The 21246-nt window shown below is 43.4% G+C and overlaps 1 protein-coding gene across 2 annotated transcripts; it reads left to right on the forward strand.

Moving 5' to 3' along the window:
• Positions 1–20727, forward strand: NALF2 (NALCN channel auxiliary factor 2). 2 transcript variants are annotated; one of them, XM_087727541.1, is made up of 3 exons: positions 1–1020; positions 16004–16175; positions 17129–20727. In XM_087727541.1, exons 1-3 carry the CDS (start codon positions 259–261, stop codon positions 17572–17574), a joined length of 1380 nt encoding a protein of 459 aa, XP_087583667.1. In that variant the 5' UTR covers positions 1–258; the 3' UTR covers positions 17575–20727. The 2 variants fall into 2 exon arrangements, with proteins under 2 accessions (XP_087583667.1, XP_087583668.1); XM_087727542.1 differs by having other exon boundaries at positions 16058–16175.
• The last annotated feature ends 519 nt before the right edge of the window (positions 20728–21246 follow it).

Below are 21246 nucleotides of genomic sequence, written 5' to 3' on the forward strand. Positions count from 1 at the left end.
GTGGGGAGGCTGGGGGCGTCCGCGCGGGGCTCAGCGGCGGTGGAGGAGGCGCGGGCGGGGCCGGCGGGCTCTGGTCGCGGGCCGCAGGGGGAGCCGCCATGGGGCCGCCCCTCCCCTTCCCTCTGGGCATGGGCGGCGGCAGAACCGGCGGTAGGTGACATTCTGCTCGTGGAGGGGGCGGCCGGAGGAGCGGCGGAGCCCCGGAGGGCCCCCGCCGCCGCCGCCCCCCGGCCCGTCTCCGCGCCGCCCCCCAAAAATATGACCAGCGGCGCTTGGATGCAGCCACGAGAACATGAGGCCGCCGCACTAGCCGCCCGCCTGGGCCAGACGGAGAAGCCGTGCGCCGACTCGGAGCGGGCGCAGAGATGGCGCCTGTCGCTGGGCTCACTGCTCTTCTTCGCCGTCCTCCTTTCCGACCGCCTGTGGCTCTGCGGCGCCGCCGCCGGAACGCGGCTCCGAGCTGAGGCCAGGAGCTCGGGCATGGCGGCGCCCGGGGCAGCCCTGGTCGGAGGGCCGCTCAATCGGAGTGCCGAGGGCCCCGCCCCGCCGCCACCCCCGCACTGCTCTGCCGTCGCCGCCGCGGCGCGGCCGGATTTGAGCTCGGCCTGCTCCCAGCGGCGCCTCTTCCAGCAGGGCTCCCTGGCCGCCTTCGCCGCCGTGCCTCTCCGGCTGTCCGCGGCCGCCGCCGCCGCCGCCGCCGCCTCCTCTCCCCAGCTGGACTTCCTGGAGGGACACTTTCGGACCTTCCGCCTCCCCTTTTGTGACGCTTACACGGCCTGGGACCTGCTGCTCGGCATGGCCGGCCCGGAAAGCTTGGACTGCAGCTTGTCGAACCTGCTGATGGATTTCCTGTCGGCCGCTGCGGGAGCCCAGCGCGGGGAGGCCTGCAGCAGCTGCCTGGAGGCCTATCAAAGGCTGGACCAACACGCTCAGGAAAAATACGAGGAGTTCGAGCTTTTGCTGGAGAAATACCTGCAGGCCGAGGATTATTCTGTGCGCTCCTGCATCAGAGACTGCAAGGTAGGGAGGTGGATGAGTGGGGGGGGGGGGGCCGACCCAGAAACTCTTCCTTGGGTTTCTCCCTGGCTTTGGGTGCAACAGGTGGTTGGCCTAATGGGGCTCTGCTTGCCACTGCCCTTCTCTTCTTCTGGGCCTCCCTCATCAACTGTTTTTGCTGATAAGCAAGATTTTGGCTCCACAGATGGGTTGAGATGGGAGGCATACTAGCCAAGAGAGCCAGGTCCTTGGCTTCTTGCAGGCTGCCTGCTTTAAATGCTCATTTCGCTTTTCTTGCAGCAGCCCTGGTCAGAATTTCTCGGGAAGGGTCTAGATTGCCCTCAAAATTCCTCAGGGACTTGCTGTACAACAGGGCAGGTTAATGGTTGGGAAACTCATCTTCCTTGGTAGCAAAATAGCTTTGGGATTAAGTAGGCACTCTGAACTGACCCTCTCTCAGGACAACTCACCTCTGCTTTCCTATGTAAGACTCATTCTTTTGACCTAGGACCAAGGAGCTTTTCTGGAAGCTTGTGTCCCATAGGTTACTTTTATTAAGAAGGCAATGAATCTGCCTTGTTGACAATACTCTCTATTATTGCATTATATTTTAATTTCAACTTTTGACCAGTGTTGTTAGCTGCTTTGAGCTGTCTTGCTGAACAGAAAGATGGAACATTTAGTTATTGTGTATTCCTGTAGATGTCCCAAAGGGTTCTCTTTAACTGTGCATCAGTTTATTATAGTTTCCAAACTTCACTTACATCAAAGCATTTTAGGAATTTTACTTTGGGTTGTTTGATCATAAGCACCTCCCACTTTCCAAAGTTCCCCAGGGTTGCCTTTAGGACAGGCATAATAACTGCACTCCAGGGCATCTAACACATCCCAAAGACTCTTCCAAAAGTTGCTCCTACTAATAATAGACACGAGTGTTGGCCAAATGGATGTGGGTGTGCTTGAGTCAACGCAACTTCAAGCCCAGTTCCATGGGTACCATTTCCAGGTGTAACTCACATAGAGCTCAGTGGAAGGTAGCCTGGGAGACCAGGGTTCTGGCTTAGGCACAAACTCCCCATCTCTGCAAATAAGATATCCTAATTAATAATGGAAGCCCAGAGAATTAATAGCTCTTGGAGGAACAGAGAGGAGTAAGAAGAATTGAAAATATGACCCAGAGCATTTCTGCATTATAAAGAAAATTTATCACCAAAGTGGCTGTATTTTTTTAAAATCTTTTAAGTGCCGCAACAAAGCCAAGAACAAATATAGCACCCTGTTTATTAGGTACTGTAAAATTAATCCTCATATGCTTAGTTGTGTGGAATTTTATTTACATACAATATAACTTTCAGTTTGCATACAATGTACGTTTAAGTATTTTTCATCTAAGTTACTTCCTCTCTGGAAAGGTTTTTTAAGTTATGTTGCACATAACATTAAATGCACCATTTTTGGAAAGTGGAACGTGCGTTCAAAAAATAAGTGCATGGGCCCTGATTTTTATATGGATATGGAAACATAAGGAGACCTGCTACTTCCCTTAACGAATTTGGAACTGGATGGTTAAATGTACCTCCACTGTGTCCTCTAATCTCACCTCATTGTAACATCATATTAAAAGTACATGTTTATACCATGCATGTTAAATATAACATAAAGTTAGGCTTTTGATATTATGTGGAGGGGAGGAGATAACATTTCAGTTGATTCTACTGATATTTGCATATCAGCTTTGACTGTGGGGCCTTCATGGGGAGAAGAAGTGCCTCAGATTTTCTGATTTGTCACAATATGGCAGTGTTGGAAAATAAACCATAATCGGAATGGAGATGGTTTAGTTCCATTGATAATGCAAGATTTATACACTTGGATGAGAGGGGAATCATCCTGTCATCTTAACTTTTGAAGGAGGCTGATATATAGGTGTGTGGTTTGTTTACCTTGGAGATTGGTAATGATCCTGTACCCATGGGTCTCATGTGTCCAATGCTATGTCATTTTATTTTGCAGGTATTCTGTTAACTTAAAAAAAGTAAGGGCTGGCTTCCAACAATAAGTTCATGATCCCAAATTACTCTGGGATCATCACATTTCAGTTCTATGGATGTTCTCAGAAAAAAAAATCAATGATGAAAAGTGTCTTGAAGAAGACACAAAGAGATTGGAGCTGGCGTTAGAGAGGATTTAATTTAAAAGTGTAACTTTTTCCAGGCCATCTTCTTTTCCCCACACTGATTTTTGGTGTGGTTATTTAAAAGCAGACTTCAGTTCAGGAAAAAAAAATGTATTGCTGGTATTAGAGTATTGCATATTGTATTATGAGTGTATTATTAGCAACATATTCAAAAACTTTGAATGGCTTCTTTCAAAGTTTTCAGATATAGTGCATACGTGCATAGAACATAGAATAATAGAGTTGGAGGTCTTCTAGTCCAACCACCTGTTTAAGCGGGAGACCCTATATCGTTTCAGATAAATGATTATCCACTCCAGTCTCTTTTTGAAAGACTTCTATTCTGGAGCACCTACAACTTCTGGAGGCAGAAACCAACTTCTGGTTGGTTTTTCTCACTGTTAGGAAATTTCTCCTTAGTTCTAGACTACTTCTCTCCTTGATTAGTTTCCTTCCATTGTTTTTTGTCTTGCCTTCTGGTGCTTTGGAAAATAGGTTGACACAGATCAGACAGCAGCTTGAGGAAATAGAAACCTAATACAATGGTAATATTGTGAATGAGTATTTCTTCCTCTGGAAAATGGGAAAATGTCTATTCTGAATAAATGCACTCTGACCAAAGAATGCTCCTAGTTCTTTCATTGTCAATGAGGCCTAATTTGTATGTGCTGGTATACCAGTTGTACCCACTCCTATACAGTAGTCCTCGACTTACGACCACAAAATTTCATCTGTGTGGTCCGTAGCTCAAGATGGAGATGGTGAACTAAATCCACAGAGTTGTGGGTGTTGCTGACATCTGGGGGAAAGGGTTTTGCGTTTCCCTCTCTGGAATTGATTGGCTGCAACAACTGACCCAGTTTCCCTATTTGTGTGACATTCTGACTTCATGACCCAATTAAAACATGTTGCACAAAACACATCCACTAATTCTATTGATATTGATTCAATGAAATGTAGCTTTTATTATAACCCCACTGACTATCATCAATGACTTTTTGGAGTGTCACAAAGGAGGTGTACCCTCTCGTCCCGTCAAAAACAGTTGCCAGATCTTTGATAAATATTTTTATAAGGGTGAGGGTCGTATCTAGGAATTGATGTTTTCTCAGATTTGAGCTGAACTTGACCATATCGCTGGGGCAAACAGTAATATTGAAATGAAATGGGGCAGGAAATTTAAATGAAGTAGACCAAAGAACCCATCACAAAGCAAGAGAAGCAGGAAGAAGAATGGCTTCTTCCACAAAGCCAGCAGGGCATTCATTTGGAGCAGCTCTCTCTCTCCCAGCTCCATTACACCAGAAGCCTTTTCACAGAAAGGCCTCCTGGTCAGTGAGAGGAGAACTTCCTCGGTCTCCGAGGTCCTTCAGCTCTCAGGTCCCCATGCCAGAGTTCAAGAGCTTCCCTGCAGCCAACCAGGTTTCTCCCTCCACATTGACCCTCTCAGGAGCTGGAGAAGGCAGAAAAGGGATCTGGCTACGTACCAAAAAGGGAAACCAAATCAAAAACAAAACATTGAGCCTGCAGCTCAGCCCTCCTGAGGCAGGGAAGAGAAGGCCACTGGCCAGGGCTGAAATAAAAGGGCCAAAAGAAGACAAGTTCGCATTCTCAGGCATTTCCAACTGACTGCATAATTTCAGCCTTGCCTGAGGTAATTCCTTCCCACCAAAACCTGACAGGCCTCTTCTTTTCTCCTATTGGCCCTCAGTGGGGCTGTGAGCGCTGACACCTGCCAGCTCACCTGGCCGGATTGCAAATAGGCCGAGTCCTGGTTGTGGGCCGCGACCCACAGATTGGGCACCCCTGCTCTACCTTGTATTGGTCTTTTAATTTTATGAGGCTTTCAAAAGATCACTTTGGTTTAACTGTTGTGAATACAGCAGTCCTTGACTTACAACAATTCATTTAGTGACCGTTCAAAAATACAAAGGCACTGAAAAAAGTGACGTGATTGTTTTTCATACTTGCGACCATTATTGCATCCTCATGGTCACGTGGTTTACATTTGGATGCTTGGCAACTGACCTACATTTATGACCGTTGCAGTGTCCTGGGATCATGTGATCCCCTTTTGCTACCTCCTAACAAGCAAAGTCAATGGGGAAGCCATTTTCACGTCAAACTGCATAACTAACTTAACAACTGCAGTGATTCACCTAACAACAGTGGCAAGAAAAGTCATACAATGGGGCAAAACTCACTTAACAACTCTCATTTAGCAACATAAATTTTGGGCTCAATTGTCATAAGTCAAGGGCTACCTGTAGTTTTAGAAAGCAATTATTTGAAGAAATAATTCGATAATAATTTATTTTAAAATGTAAATAATTGCAAATGAAAGATTGTGGAAAAAGTCTAGAATTAAATATGCAGCCAAGGAACTAAAGAGGCAGGAAGAGCAGGAATCCCCAAGGTGGGGATTTGAGTTTCGTAGGAAACTCCCGTATCTGGTACTAAGGACCCCAGATGTTTTTTTTACCTGTGCAACTACTAAGGAATAAAGACGCAGAACAAGTGTTCTGAATTCAGGTACACAAACAGTATTAGAGATTATTAACGGGATTTATTATTGGCACACAGCACTAGAAAGCTACAATTTATTCAAAGAAATGAATGTAACAAAAAATGTGAGGTGTTGTACTGCACATCAAACAAAATATATATCATTGTTTATTTTTAATATACTTTTATTAAAGTTTTTTTAAAAGGAAGATAAAAAACTAGTACAAGTTAATATAAAAATAAGAGAAAAGGAGATAGAAGAGAAAGGTAAAAGTGCAAGAAAGGAAAAAAGGTAAAAGAAAAAAGAAAAGAAAGAACAAATAGATACAAAGAAGCAGCTTCTGTTCTTCTTTACAGCAGTTATAAGTACAATTATCAATTTACCTCTTATTCTTACATAGCTCTCTTCTTTCTATCATTAATCCTGCCTAATCAGCAAAGCCATAAATTATAAGTTCATTTTTTTCTGTTTCATAGAAAAACTCTATAAGGTGTTTCCAGTCAGCAATAAACATACATACAGTGGTACCTTGGTATTCGTCGCTAATAGGTTTTGGGAGGTGATATTAGTAAATGATGAGTACTAGGTGTCCTAGTTACTACCATAATAGATCACCATTTAAGTATGAACCAGCATTGTGCCTCAGCTGCCGAAATAGCTAATGCAACCCTAGGTTGCATCAACAGAGGGATAGTTTCAAAATCACATGAAGTGATAGAACCACTTTGTACTGCACTGGTGAGACCACACTTGGGATACTGCATCCAATTCTGCATCCAATTCACTAACATACAAAAAAAGATGTTGAGTCCCTACAAAGAGTGCAGAAGAAAGGAACAAAGATGACAAAGGGCCCAGAGCTAAACCATGTGACTAATGATTGAGGGAACTATGGTAGGTATGTCTAGTTTAACAAAGAGAAGGATTTGGGTGATATGATAACAATCTTCCAGTACTTAAGGATCTGTCTTGGAGAAGAGGCTGTCAGCTTATTCTCCAAAGCACCTGAGGGCAGGACAAGAAGTAACAGATGAAAGATCGTTAAAGAGAGATACAGCCTAGAACTGAAATTTCCTGACAGTGAGAACAATTAATTGGGAGTTGTGGGTGCTCCATCACTTGAGGTTTTCAAGAAGAGACTGCACAGCCATTTATCAAAAATGGTACAGAGTCTCCTGCTAGGGGAAGGTGTTTGAACGAAGGCCTCCAAGATCCCTTCCTATTCTATATTCTATGTTGTCTTAAGAATGCTTGCAAGCCAGAGAGAGTGCTTCAATCTCTAACAGCCCCAGCACGGAAGTGAACAAGCTGTGTCTGGAGCAAAGAGGATGAATCTACAGGGGATTAAATGGGCTATGGGGGATGGGAGGACACCATAATCTGTACTACTGCATCCATGCATTTGGCAGGTGATGCACTAGTAATAATATTCAGTGAGATCATATCCAAAGTCTTTGAGGAAAAGGGAGGGACTGCAACAGGTTCCGTGGTTAAAGGCACAGCACAAAGACCAGCGTGATAAGAAGAAACATAGACCTTGATATCTGCTTGAGCAGAAGGCAACCAACTGCCCCAAAGTAGAAAGTGTGTGGTTTTTAATATGCAGATACCCAATTAAATGGGTCCTGCCAGTGTAGCAGTTCACTTAGTGAAGTGAGGAGTTCTCCATTCTGGCTGCCAGGATCTTGAAGACAGAGTCTATTATTAGGGGAGGGAGTGCAAAGTTTTTGGGTCCCTGGTAGGAGTGAGAAAAGAACATTGGAAAAATATCCAGGTTGGAGTCAAAAATCAGCCTGTCTGTTTCTTAAACTGGAAACTTAGGTGATACAAAAATTAAAATGTCAGCATTTTGCCTCCTATTTGGTGTGGTTTGAGCTTGAGAGAAGTCTATAAAGCAGTGTTTCTCAACCTTAGCAACTGAATGACCCACGAACTTCTATCATCAACTTCATAATGAATCCTGATGGCTCAGTGGTTACAATGAAGTACTGTAGGCTGCCGACAGCCAGTAGTTCGATCCTGACCAGTTTGAGGTTGATTCAGCCTTCCATCCTTCTGAGGTTGGTAAAATGAGCCAGGTTGTTGGGAGCAACATGCTAACATTTGTAAACCACTCCGAGAGTGTGGTAGATAAATGTTCTACCCCTTTCCCCCAGTTATTTGACTAAATGAATATTATCTGAGGTTGTGAGAGTTTATGGCTTTATGTGCATCAGCTATCCTAGTACACAGCAGCCTGGATACAAACAATTATACCAATTTTATGATCAGATTAGTAAACCCACCAAGTAGGCAACAGCAAACCACAGCATCCAACACTTGTGATGAGGTAAATAGTTATAGACACGAGGAATTTTAGTAGAATATGGAGGGAAGTGAGCAGTGGGTACCTCAAGGTTCTGTCTTGGGCAGAACTTTGATTTTGGATTTTACTGATTAATAGGTTTGTTGTTATAGAAATGGCCAGTTTATATTATTATGTAAAAGTGAAACGTTGAGGTTTGATGTTACTACGGTATCTTATTTTACTGCACCAAAGGGAGTCAATGCCTTTTCTTTTTGCCCCACACTTTTCCCTTCCCTTTTTCCTCCCCTATTTTCCTACTATTTTCTTTTGTATTTTTGTATTATATATTATAGACTAATAAAAAATATTTAGATCCAAAGGTTCTGTCTTGGGCCCATGGTCTCCAACTTCTTCATACATTATCTAGATGAGGGGATAGAGAATATCAGATTTACAGATGGCACTAAGCTGGGAAGAGTTGCTAACACTTTGGAAGATAAACTCAGGATTCAGAAGGCTCTTGACAGAAATTTTTCATAGTACCTGACTGCAGGACAAGAAGCAATGGATAGAAGCTCACTAAAGAGAGATTTAACCCAGAACTGTGGAGAAATTTCTTGACAGTGAAAACAATTAATCAATAGAACAGCTTGCCTCCTGAAGTTATCACTGGAGGTTTCAAGAACAACCAGATTTCCAGGATGGTATAAGATCTCCTGCCTTGGGCATGGGATTGGACTAGAAGACTTCCAAGGTCCCTTCCAGCCTACAATCCTATGGACAGAAAGGAGATAGGTCATGACTCTGCTTTTTCCTCCTCTTTCATCTATTCCTCAGATCATGGAAACTCTATGAAACTGAGAGTTAGCAAAGCGACCTATGAAGAAACAATTTTCATGCATGCATGTCATAAGCGGCTTTGCTTTATACTGTTGACATTTGAATTATTTTGCTTAAGATTGTCCTGCCCTGAGAAAATATCTGAAGCATTTATTAGCCATGAAGCTGACATGTGGAAAAAGGTGGCATTTGGCAAGTCGAGGTAAACAATTTAGACCAGGCTCCAAGCCTGCCTGTGATGGGACATGATCCTGTCTTCCACCTCAGGTTGCTCAGGGAAGGAGGCAAATAACAGTGAAAGGGTGCTCAGATTGATAATGCTCAGGATAGATACTAGATCCTTACTCTTACTGCTCAGTCACATTGGTTTGTTCCTCTCCTCTCCCTCCCCTCTCCCACATTCACTCCCCCAGAATCTGTGCTACTCTATTGTCGTTTTCCTCTGCATGTTCCTGTAATGCAAGAGATGGATTGCCCTCACATGTTTATAACCTACACATCTATTAGATAAAAAAGGAACAGAATTTGATGCTTAGGATTGCCCCATTCACCATTTTGAAGAGCTGAAACACTTTCTTTATCCTGCACTGATCAGACTTTTCACTGTAACTGTCAAACATTCTAATTGTGCTGACTTGCTAGGAAGGAAGCATGAATCATTTAGAGTCACAGATCCTGTAACTGCACTATAAATATGGTTTTGAGAGTTTGGACCATATGTCAGTATCCTACAGTGCCAAAGAAATTGGCTTATCAAAAATAAAAAGTCAAAAGTTTCCCCTGTCCAGTTGTGTCTGACTCTAGGGGTGATGTTCATCTCCATTTTTTTAGCCAAAGGAGCTAGTATTGTGTGAAGAAGCTACTGTGGTTATGTCACTGGCATTACTATATGCCAATGTGCACAGAACACTGTTACCTTCCCATCAAAGTGGTACCCTATTTATCTACTTGCAGTTGCATGGTTTTTCACTACTACATTTGCAGGAGCTGGGGCAAGTAACAGAAGCTCACCCCTTTGCATGGTGTTTTGGGGTCTTTCAGCTTTCTAGCTTACAAGCTCAGCATCTTCAACTGCTGAGCCATTGTACCTCCCTAGTTTGCAGAAACTTACAGAACATTGGAAGACTTCCATTCCCAGCACGTTTGCCGGTGTTTTTTGTAACAAAACAATATTTCTGTAAAAAAAAAGGGACAAGTCTTTTGGCCACAGACGACATATTGTTGTCCATAATCTGCAATGTCTGCAGCAGTGTTTCTCAACCTTGGCAATGTTAAGACATATGGACTTTGGATGGATGGATGGATGGATGGATGGGGAATTCTGGGAGTTAGCAATAGTAATAGCACTTAAGACTTCAAGAAGGATATGCTGCTCTGAAAATATTTCTGTCTGGCAATTTCCTGGATTTGGGCTAATTGCTGTGGTGTTTGATTTATCGTTTGGTTCAAGTGATCTATCTGGGCCACCATGTAATAATGATGTTGGGCCACAGAAGCAAAGTTTTCATAACCGTTTCTGCGTATGGTGATGATGCAAAGGATTATCATTGTCTGGGTGTAGAAACTGGAACTGTGTTTTTTTCCTCTCTTGTGAAAAAGAGAGTAATGAGTTAATGAAATTGCTGTCAAACCGCTCAATAGATATTAGAACTGGAACCAACACAGGAAACAATTCAAGGACAAAAAATTCTGGTAAATAGGTTTATTTCAAGAAGCTGTCATGAAATGACTGTAAAATAATTCCAGTGACTGCTTATGTAACAATTCAAACCCTAATTATATTGAAATCAAGGATAACTTTTTGTGGGTTTTTCTTTCTACTGTCATAGACACACAGTAGAGATCACCCAACAGCAGATTAAATAGAGGAAGTTTTTGCTAATCAGCTAAAATATGGAGGAAGCCTGCTATAGTAGTAATGAAGGACTTCTAATTGTCCTGATATGAACTGGGAGACAAATTTTGCATCAAGTGGGAGATCAGGTTCCTGACGAATGCACCAGGCCATTTTGGCATCCAAAAGGTAGAAGGGGGAACCAGAGGCTCAACTATACTGGACTTAATCCTTATCAATAGAGATGAAATGATAGGAGGTTGCAGGAACTTTGAGGGAGAGTGACCATGTCATATTGGAATTCAACATAATGTAGGCACAAGTAATTAAAGTCAAAAGAGCATCTCAAACTTTTAAGAGCTGACTTCAACATCTTAGAATTTAGGAAGATTCCAATGGCTGGAAACCTTGAAGGTGAAAGAAATCAAAATGCTTGAAAAAATGAGAGTATAAAAGGCCAGTCTAACACAATACCACAGAGAAAGAAAAATAAGAAACCCCGAACAAGACCAGCATTGTTGCATAAAGAACTCTCTCATAAACTGAGAGACAAAAATGACTAGTGTTAAAAAAAATGGAAAGAGAGACACATAACTCAAACAGAATATTGGCAAAACCCCTGAATCTGCAAGGATGAAGTCAGGAAAGCACATGATACTAGTCCATTCGTGGACTAGAGAAAGGCTTGAGCAGTTGTTGCTAGTGCTTCCCATCCTAGGAATTGTTGTAACTGGTGTACTAGCCAAAGCTGGAACCATGGCCTCCTGTTGCTGCTATAGCAGGAACTGTGGGTCTAAGTTCCCTCATACTGTGGGCTAGTTCCTCTGGGGGGAGCACAAATCTTGAAGAAATAGTGTTGGAATTATCCCAGAATAGAGTGTTGTTGGATTATTTTGGAATTCGACATATGCACACTCTCATGTTACAGCCATTAACTTATTTCAACAATGTTTATGCCTTACAGCAGACTATCCAATTTTCCTATCAGCATTTGCAGAACTTAAAGTTTCTGTGTTAATTATCCCATTCTTACTAAACATTATACCCAGTTACAGAAATCCATCTATTTTTGTCATTTATCAGCAACCTTTCACCCCACTTCTCCAGTCAATCAGAATTGATTTCATCCCTGATACATTAATTTTCTTATTTGCTTATTCATATGCCTCATTGCATCACACAGTCTGTCTAGCATTCATTACAAATCATTCAGGTTGTCAAGCAACAAGGAGTATCTTATTGTGCAAATTTATGTCCCAATCAATACCCTTTTAACTTCTTCACAAGCATTTATTATATAGTGATCAATAACTGCATTAAGCAATTCAGCTGCCATCACACGTTCTGCTCAGCGTTGAATCACTTACTAAGCATTTCATTTATTCTTATACATGCGTAACTTCCATCAGATAGTGCTGTTACTAAATTGAACAGCCAGAGAATATATGTTTTCTCATCTATTTACTTATAATAGTGGGTCTGCCTACAAGATGGACCCTGTTAGATAATTCTCCTACATTATTGATTCTCTTAATCACTCTTTAATACTCTCAAAACTGTCTTTAACTGTCTACCAATACATCACACCAGATCTCTTTTGCTTCTCTTTCAACTTTCATCCTGATAGCTGATCCTTCAAGTTCTTCAAAATTATATTCTTTTATTTTTCTAAACTTTATCTGTTTTTATATATTTTTTGTCCTTTGAAGTCGTCTTTTAGGCTTCACTTGTAGTATTAATATTAAGAACTTTTCCAGGGACATTTTAAGGTTGTAATTTTATAACATCATGTTAGTAATTCTAACTTCTAGTTATTTCCTTATTACTTACAGGTTACAGTGAAATTATTGAAATTGGTGTAATTTTCCTTTTTTGTATTTTATGTTGGACTGTAACCAAAAGAAACTAATTTTTAATTTAATGTTGATTGTGGACATTTCCCTAATACAAAAGTTTGCTAGATAAAGAAATATAAGTTTATATATCATTTCCATATATGTATTCATTAACTAGTCAACATACATTAGCACAGTGTTTTTCAACCACTGTGCCGCGGCACACTAGTGTGCCGTGACATAGTGTAAGGTGTGCCGTGGGAAAAACACTTTATATATAGTCAATATAGGCACAGAGTTAAATTTTTTTAACATTTTCTAATGGTGGTGTGCCTCGTGATTTTTTTTCATGAAAAAAGTGTGCCTTTGCACAAAAAGGTTGAAAAACACTGTATTAGCATACATGATTTAGTCATTTATATTTAAGATAAAGTGCATTTAACATACACACATATTTGAGTGACTTGAGTGTTTCTTGTCTACTACTCTACTCAATTGGCTCCAATTACACATCCTTTACAATTCATACAACAGAGTTCTTAGAGTACAGGTAGTCCTTGACTTATAATAGTTCATTTAGTGACCATTCAAAGTTACAATGGCACTAAATAAAGTGACATGACCATTTTTCACACTTACAACCTTTGTAGCATCCCCATGATCATGTGATCAAAATTCAGATACTTGGCAACTGACTCATACTTATGACTGTGGCTGTGTCTCAAGGTCACATGATCATCTTTTGCAATCTTCTGACAAGCAAAATCAATGAGGAAGACACATTCACTTAACAATCATGGTCCTAACTTATCAACTGCAGTGATTCAGTCAACAAATGTGGCAGGAAAGGTAATAAAATCGGGCAAAACTCACTTAACGAATGTCTCCCTTAGCAACATAAAAATTTGGGCTCAATTGTCGTCGTATGTCAAGGACTACCTGTATAGGTTAGGAGGAAAGATAAAAAAAGAGAAGGAAAAAAAGGAAGCTTTTGTTTTTGTAAAGCACAAAAGTTTGTGGTCAGCCATATTGTTTGCTCCTAAACAAAAAACTTTTTGTCTTTTCTGGGATTCATTGAAACCGTAACTGAACTACAAATCAGGTTCCTGAGCCATTAGCAAAATAGCTCTACAACCCTTTGGGCCTTTTCCCCACTAGAAATTTTACATTTATGATCTAATATTTTTTGCAGACTAATAAAGATTCATCTTCCTATGGGATCAGTTCCATTGCTCTCCTTCTTTTTCTTTTTATGTTTATTGTGGTGCTCAGCAATCCCCCCAAACACTGGTGTAACATTTGCAAATCCAACAACAGGAGGATTTGGTATATTTTGTATCGGGGTCCTTGGTGCTCTCTGAGCTCTCTTTTTTTTCTTGCAGACATTTCATTTTTGTGTGGTGGAGCAGTGTAGACAATCCTGAAAAGCAGTTGGTATTTTAGAAGGAGTTTCCAATCTTCAGGCTGGGATTGGTGTCTGTGTGGAGGGGTGGGTGGAATAATGTGAATGCCGCCACGCTTTCCTGGATGTTGCAAATCACCCAGCCATGCTTTTTTAGATTGACTCCTGGCTAAAAGGGGAGGAGGGGTCTAAACCAGCGGTCCCTAATTTTTCCAGCAACAGTGTGGGGGCGGGGGGGGGGCTGGGGGCTGGGGGCAGGGATGCAATGTGTTTTCCTTGAGTCCCTGAGCTAGTCCATTAGTATTTTCATATAATTTGCTTTCTCCTGAAAGATGCCTCTATCTGGGTCAGGAGACCAGTAGGTGGTATGTACTAACTACACAATTGCAATGTGGGACAATATAAGAAGTAATGATGGATTTCTTGACAGCTGAAAAAAATATCCAATTTCTGGTTTTAACCTGGACTAGGGCTGCAGAAACAGGAAGGCTCCAATTGATGATCAAGGCAGGAGGTTAACATCATTTAACCTCCATAGATTGCTTGTTCTGTGGACTTGGTAGAACTTGTATAGCTGACCCACATAGAAAAAAACACAGATCACGGAGTAACCTGCCTGGCAGCACATTTCTTTCCACATAGGTCATTTCATAGAGGTCCTGGTCTACCGTTGTTTCCAGGAGCCTGGAGTCAGACCAATCCAAATAGCCGCAGAGGAAAGTCATTGGGTTGCCTCAAGAGCCGAAAGCCGAAACCTAGAGGTGAGGAAGACCTCTGTAGCTATGGACTGGAGGCGAGAGACAGGACCCCTCACTCAGAATTAAAGGGTCATCCTGGGGTGAAGGGACTGAGCTAGTAGGAAAGAGAGCCAGGTTTGTTTCCCCTCCTGCCCTCACCTCAGCCCTGGAAGCTCCCTGGGAGACTTTGAGTCAGTTCTCTTCTCTCCGAGCCCAACTTAACTCAGGGTGGGGTGGTATTTGTTGTGTGCCGTCTTGAGCCTCTCAGCCAAAGACAGGGTAGAGCAAGTGCATCTTTCCCCTGAAATTAGAGAGGAATGTAGTTTTGCTGAAGAGAAAGTCACACCTGGTGCTTTCCAAGTGGCCTGGCTCTCTTGCTGCGATGGGACTAGGAAGGGACTAAGGGGCCAGTTCTCTCACAACAGATTCTTTGAAATAAGAGGATGACAATAAGCCAAAGTCAGGATTTTTGTTTTTGCTTTGTGTTGTACATTAAGTCTCCTGGCTTTGAAACTCATTTATGTAACGTTTGCCTTTTGCATTTGAACTTTCTATAAGTCTAGCCTTGCTTTTCATTTCTCTTCCGTAACCGCTTGGAGGAATGGCCAGTAAGTGAGCAGCTTCATGTGCTCACCTGGCAAACTTAAGCAGTGCTGATGATCTTTCTCTCCGTAATTTCCCTTAAAGTAAACCCCAGTGTCCCCAAATTACTCAGCCTGACCTAGCTGGGCGTGGAAAGAATGGCTTCCTACACAGGATTCATGAGTTTCTTCTTTTAGAAATGGAGGGTTTTCTTTGAAGGTACCTTATTTTCCAACAATCTATCTTATCTTGCTAACAGTTGAACAATGTTGTGCAAGGCAACGTACAATTAAGGTTGTCCGTGACTACAGGTAGTCCTCGACTTACAACTATAATTGAGCCCAACATTTATGTTGCTAAGCAAGATAGTTGTTACGTGAGTTTTGTCCTACTTTTCTTGCCACAGTTGTGAAGTGAATGATGGCGTTCATTGAGCTGCCGGTACCAATATCCTTGTTAAGTGACTCTGGCTTCTCCATGGACTTTCCTCCTCAGAAGGTTGCAAAAGCAGATCACGTGATCTGGGACATGGCAACCATCAGAAATTTGAGTCAGTTGCCAAAGGTCTAAATTTTGATCACGTGACCCTGGGAATGCTGCAATGGTCGTAAGTGTGAAAAACGGTCATAAGTCATTTTTTCAGTGCCATCGTAACTTTGAACGGTCACTAATTGAGCTGTTGTAAGTTGAGGACTATCCATGTATCCCAGCAGACACCATTCAGATTCTAGGGGCGGGTGTGTGTGTGTGGGGGGGGGTGTTTTTGCTACTGTGTGACTGCCTCTGGACTCTTGTTCCTCCCCTGTAGGCTGTCTACAAGGCTTGGCTGTGCTCTGAGTATTTTGATGTGACCCAACTACAGTGCCAGCACCGGATTCCATGCAAGCAATACTGCCTGGAGGTGGAGACCAGGTGCCCCTTTGTGTTGCCCGACAACGATGAGTTGGTCTATGGAGGGCTGCCTGGCTTCCTCTGCACGGGTAAGACTCGGAGGGGGACCTGGAAGCGTCCCAGGGGCGAGCACCTTCCCTTTGCCTCGCCGGGTTAGGGCGAATGGGGAGAGCCTGGAGCACACAGAGAGCCCCGTCCACAGGCATTGATCTGCTTCAGGTATGAAGCTAATCCTGCCAGGAAGGGGAGGCCGGTGGCAGCTCTGCCCTCCTTATCAATAGAGGGACTTGTGTTGGGTGTCCTGGAGAGGGAACACAGCCCATCCCCAGAAGCAGCGAGCTGATTTTATCCAGTCCCAAATGGGGGGCTGAAATGTCGATTACAGGTAGTTCTTGACTTACAACAGTTCATTTAGTGACCGTTTGAAGTTACAACGGCACTGAAAAAAGTGACTTACGACCATTTTTCACACTTACTACCGTTGCAGGATCTCCAATGGTCATGTGATCAAAATTCAGACACTTGGAAATTGACTCATAGTTATGACAGTTACAGTGTCCTGGGCTGATGCGATCCCCTTTTGTGACTTTCTGACCAGCAAAAGTCAATGATGAAGCCAGATTCACTTAACAACCATTTTACTAACTTAACGACTGCAGTGATTCACTTAACAATTGTGTCAAGAAAGATTGTCAAGTAAGGCAAAACTCACTTAACCAGTGTTTCACTTAACAACAGAAATTTTGGGCCCAATTGTAAGTCAAAGACTACCTGTATGAGCCATGGTGGTGCAGTGGTTAGAGTGCAGTACTGCAGGCTACTTCTGCTAACTGCCGGCTGCCAGCAGTTTGGCAGATCAGGTTCAAGGTTGACTCAGCCTTCCCTCCTTCCGAGGTGGGTAAAATAAGGAGCCAGATTGTTGAGGGCAAGAGGCTGACTCTGTAAACTGCTTAGAGAGGGCTAGAAAGCACTATGAAGCAATATATAAATCTTAAGTGCTGTTGCTATTCCCCAGACAATGATTGTGCCATTGTGTTTCCAGGGTTGTTGGAGAACCAGCTGCCTGACCAAGAAGCGAAATGCTGTGACGTCCAGTGGGACTCCTGTGATCCCCAACCGGAGCGCAGCTACAACACCTCCACCAAATCCACCGAGTCGGAGTCATTCCACAGCCCCCGCCATGAAGCCCCCCATCACCAGCAAGAACAGCAGCAGCAGCAGCAGCAGCAGCAGAGGAAGAAGAAGGAGCAGCAGCAGCAGGAAGAGAAGCAGCACTATCACCTGTATTACCATCACCACCAGTACCCTCCCCCGTCTCTGCTGCCGGTCTCTGCAGGGTCCCGCCTCAGCCACAGCAAAATCCGGCTCTGTGTCCTAGTCCTTATGCTCCTGCACACCATGGTCTCCTTCTCCGGGGTGCACAACAGTGACGCCTTGAGCCTGGAGGTCCTTCCCGCCCTGGAGGAGAGCATTGCCAGAGACGAGTGACCGAGCGCGAGGGCAGCTCCTCAGGCAAAAAGAAAGGGCGGGAAAGGCGCCTGTGGGGAAGGGGATGGGGCATTCCTTATACCTCTCTTGGGGGCACCAGTTGGGTGACATGCCATGCACAGGCCCACCCCCATGTGGAAACCCCCCACTAAGAGCAACTCCCCCTCGCAGGGCCGCCCTGGGATGCCCAGGGGGCCTGTGTGGAAACACGGCCTCTAGGAGGGCTCCATGAGCTCCTGGCATGAAGCTGCAGAAGCCAGGCAAGGAAGGGGCAGAAGGGAAGGGGGGAGCAGGTGGCCTCCTGAAAAGGCCAGTGCCAGGCCCCGGGGAGTGACCCCTGCTGCTTCTGCCTCCACGTATCCTGGGTAAAGTTCCTTGCTGGGATGTTTCCCCTCTGGAGGGAGTAACTGGCCTGTGGCAGTGACAGAAGTAGCCTGCCCAAGATCCAAGTCCTGCGCGAGGCCCATCCCAGGCAACCCAGGGGTTGATGACAGGGTTCCTCCCTCCCCTGTTTCTTAGACCTCTCTGGCCCCTCCCCCCCTGACCAAGAGCTGCAAGAAGTGCTGAAGGGACCTTCCCAGGCTTCCTGTTGAGCCAGGGCCCAGGAGGAGGCAGCAGCAGCAGCATCTAGTGGAGTCTGGAGTTCCACGTTCCCAGAAGGGCTGAATTCCTTCACTGTCTGCCTCTCATCTCTGTCAGATGTCCTCAAACACATGAAACACTGTATTTGCCTGAAAGAAAGGCGAGGCTTTTCTCCAAAGGGATTACTTTCAAAATTGGAGGGTCGTCTTAGATTCGTTGAAAATGTGCCAATAGAAGCCATTTCTTTTCTGTTCTTTTTCATTGAGTTAGTTTTGCAGGAAAAGGGGGCTTATCTGCCATGCGGGCTCAGAAATTCTGGGAGCTGAAGCCCACCAGTCATAAAAGGGCCATGGTTCCCCACCCGTACTCTAAGAGGTAGACATGCTGTCTTTCGCACAATGGTAGGAAGTTAGAAATGCCTGCTGTCTCCCCGTTTCTAGCACCCACTCAAGAAGATTATAGTTGACCTGAGATGCTAACAAATTCTACAAATGTCCAAGCAAACACCTCTAAATAGGCCCACGATCTATTTCCTCTAAGAAATACCAGCCCAGTACTCTTTGGGGGAGGCAATTGATAGGCTTGTCTTGGCTCTTCATATAATCTTATTAATTGACTCAAGCCAAGTCCCTGCAACCAGTTCCTGATTCTTTACAGAAATTGAAGTCATGTCCTTATTTTTGGCTCAATTAATCCTCTACCAAAACACTACTGGGTTTGGGTCCACATTCATTCCTCAATTTGAATTTGCCCATGCTCTCTCTGCCCGCATGGGCCCATGGGAAAAATGGTTCTATGCAGACCCAATGCAGGCAGGCTGTTTCTGATACCCAAACATTCTCTATCTGAAAGTTAAATTTTCATTCAAGGAAAAAGGGAGATGCTTAAGAGATTCTTGACATGGAAGTATCTCTCTGTCTCTTTCTGGCTTTTTAATCTTATATTAAAAAAAAAACATTTTTGTCTCAAACCTCCCATGAAGGCCCTCACACTCAGAAATGTGGATAGTATCAAAAAGACTATTCTCCATCAGCAGCTGGTGTGTTACATATCACCTCTGAGGACAAAGAATTAGTGACAACAATGAGGGGTATAAACACGAGTGAGAAAAGTGAGCAGCACTGAATATGTGATTTGTACCAATAGAAGAGAATATTTGCAGCTAAGGATTGGGCTGCGGGGTCCTTGGTGCTCTCTGAGCTTGGTGGCTTTCTTGCAGACATTTCATTACCCAACTAGGTAACACCATCAGTGTACTGATATCAGTGCATGAATTGTCTGCAAGAAAGCAACCAGATTTGGAGAGCACCAAGGATCCCATAGGATCTAGGTGGCTTGCTTGGATCTAAAATAGACTAATTTAGAGCCCACTTAGGTCATAAAAAAATTAACCCTTGTTTTTGGCTTCTCTGTAATGTCCCACAAACCTTGAAGTGGAATTATTTTAAAATTTCCAGAAATCACATTCATTGTGGATTTTTGTGCTCTCTGGTTATAGGTTGGGCCACATTCCTTCCTCCTTAAAGAAAAACTACTTGGAATTGAATAATCATAGCAAATCACAGGAAGACTATATTGTTATCTATTAATCCAATTTATTATCAAAGTCAACCAACACATTGGGTTATTCTGAGGTCTGAGCTTTAGAACCTTCTGGGAGATACTCATCCATCTCAAATTTATGATCAAAGTCCTGAATGCCCCAAGAGAGTCATCCTCTTAACCCCACTGGATACCATGTAACATGAAAACAGGAGGGCACCTCGATCCAATCCACACAGTGCATCTGCCTCAAGTAGAAGCTCCCCACTCGCGCTCTCTTTCAGATTAAATTTGCCTCTTGAGGGAAAGGAAGAAGAGGGTGATGATAAGAAAGGGAGGAGACTGATCACTCCAAACCAACTTATGCTTTCCAGAGGATCTCCAGGTAAGGCTCCTCCCAAGCCTGTAATGAGGTGCCAGGGATTGAAGTGCCTGCACCTTGTCCTTGCAAAGGTGTCCCCCTCTCCACATGCTTTGGTCCTTCTTGGTGACATAATTTCTATAAGAATTGGCTATCACAATATGGAGTTTAGTTCATGATAATACATGATTTATTTTTGAAACCATATGTTGCATCATGGTGGCAGAGCACAGTGAGATCAAAAGAAGGCATAGTTTTCAGTCCTATTTAAAACATACGGAAAACAAAATTCCGATACTGAAGCAACGCCTGGTTTCATCTTTGCAATGACAGAGTCAGCCTCTTGCCCCCAACAATCTGGGTCCTCAGTTTAATGACCACAGAAGGATGGAAGGCTGAGTCAACCTTGAGTGAGTGAGACTCCAGCTGCTGAACTGCTGGCAGTCGGCAGTCAGCAGAAGTAGCCTGCAATACTGCATTCTAACCACTGTGCCACCACGGCAATACAGGTTCATATGATGTTAATATAAAAGCAGATTCATCTAGTATCTCTGCAAAGTGCATCATTCCATATTGTTTCTTTTACTATTTGACCCAGTGACCCAAATGCTTCTCTGGCCAGTTTTTGACTTTGAATATAAATTCTTATTGTTTTCCTTTAGTTTTTTTTTTTTTGTTTTGTTTTGTTTTGCCACATGCTCTTCAATTTTTACTATTTTATATGCATCCCTTATTATCACTTACTTTTTCTGCCAAAGTCTGGGCCCCTTTTTGTTCTCCTTGAAGTGAATTTTCCAATACCCAAGGAAATTTCTGAACTTTTACAGCTATGTGGATGCTACTAAAACAGCATAGAAGCCTTTTTCTGGACCTGGTTGATCCTTCTCCTCTAAACAAAATACATTCTACTCCAGTTACTGTAGTTTGAAAAAAGACTCTGGGCATAAAGAAGGGATTCAGCTCAAAAGCATTAAAGCAGTCAGCACATGGTCAGGAAGCATGAAACAATGGCCTGGCCTTCCCGCACCCCTCCAGCCACAGGGACAGATCACCCCAACAAAGTGTGATTGACCAAGACTGAGCATGAATCAGGAATTACCAGTACAAAAATATGCTGTCATCTTGGATTTGAAATAAAGGAACCACCGATTTTTTTTTTTTGCTGGATGAGTTGCAATTACTTCTGT

This window comes from Thamnophis sirtalis, unplaced genomic scaffold, assembly GCF_051295495.1.
Source record: "Thamnophis sirtalis isolate CommonGarterSnake01/CBP01778 unplaced genomic scaffold, rThaSir2_p1.2 scaffold_13, whole genome shotgun sequence".
In the NCBI taxonomy this organism is placed as follows: domain Eukaryota; kingdom Metazoa; phylum Chordata; class Lepidosauria; order Squamata; family Natricidae; genus Thamnophis; species Thamnophis sirtalis.

Bases quoted from the DNA above. Each gene is read 5' to 3' on its own strand.
- NALF2 (XM_087727541.1), top strand. From the start codon at position 259: ATGACCAGCGGCGCTTGGATGCAGCCACGAGAACATGAGGCCGCCGCA. The intron at 1,021-16,003 runs GTAGGGAGGTGG...CCTCCCCTGTAG, and splicing joins CCTGCATCAGAGACTGCAAG to GCTGTCTACAAGGCTTGGCT. The intron at 16,176-17,128 runs GTAAGACTCGGA...TTGTGTTTCCAG, and splicing joins GCCTGGCTTCCTCTGCACGG to GGTTGTTGGAGAACCAGCTG.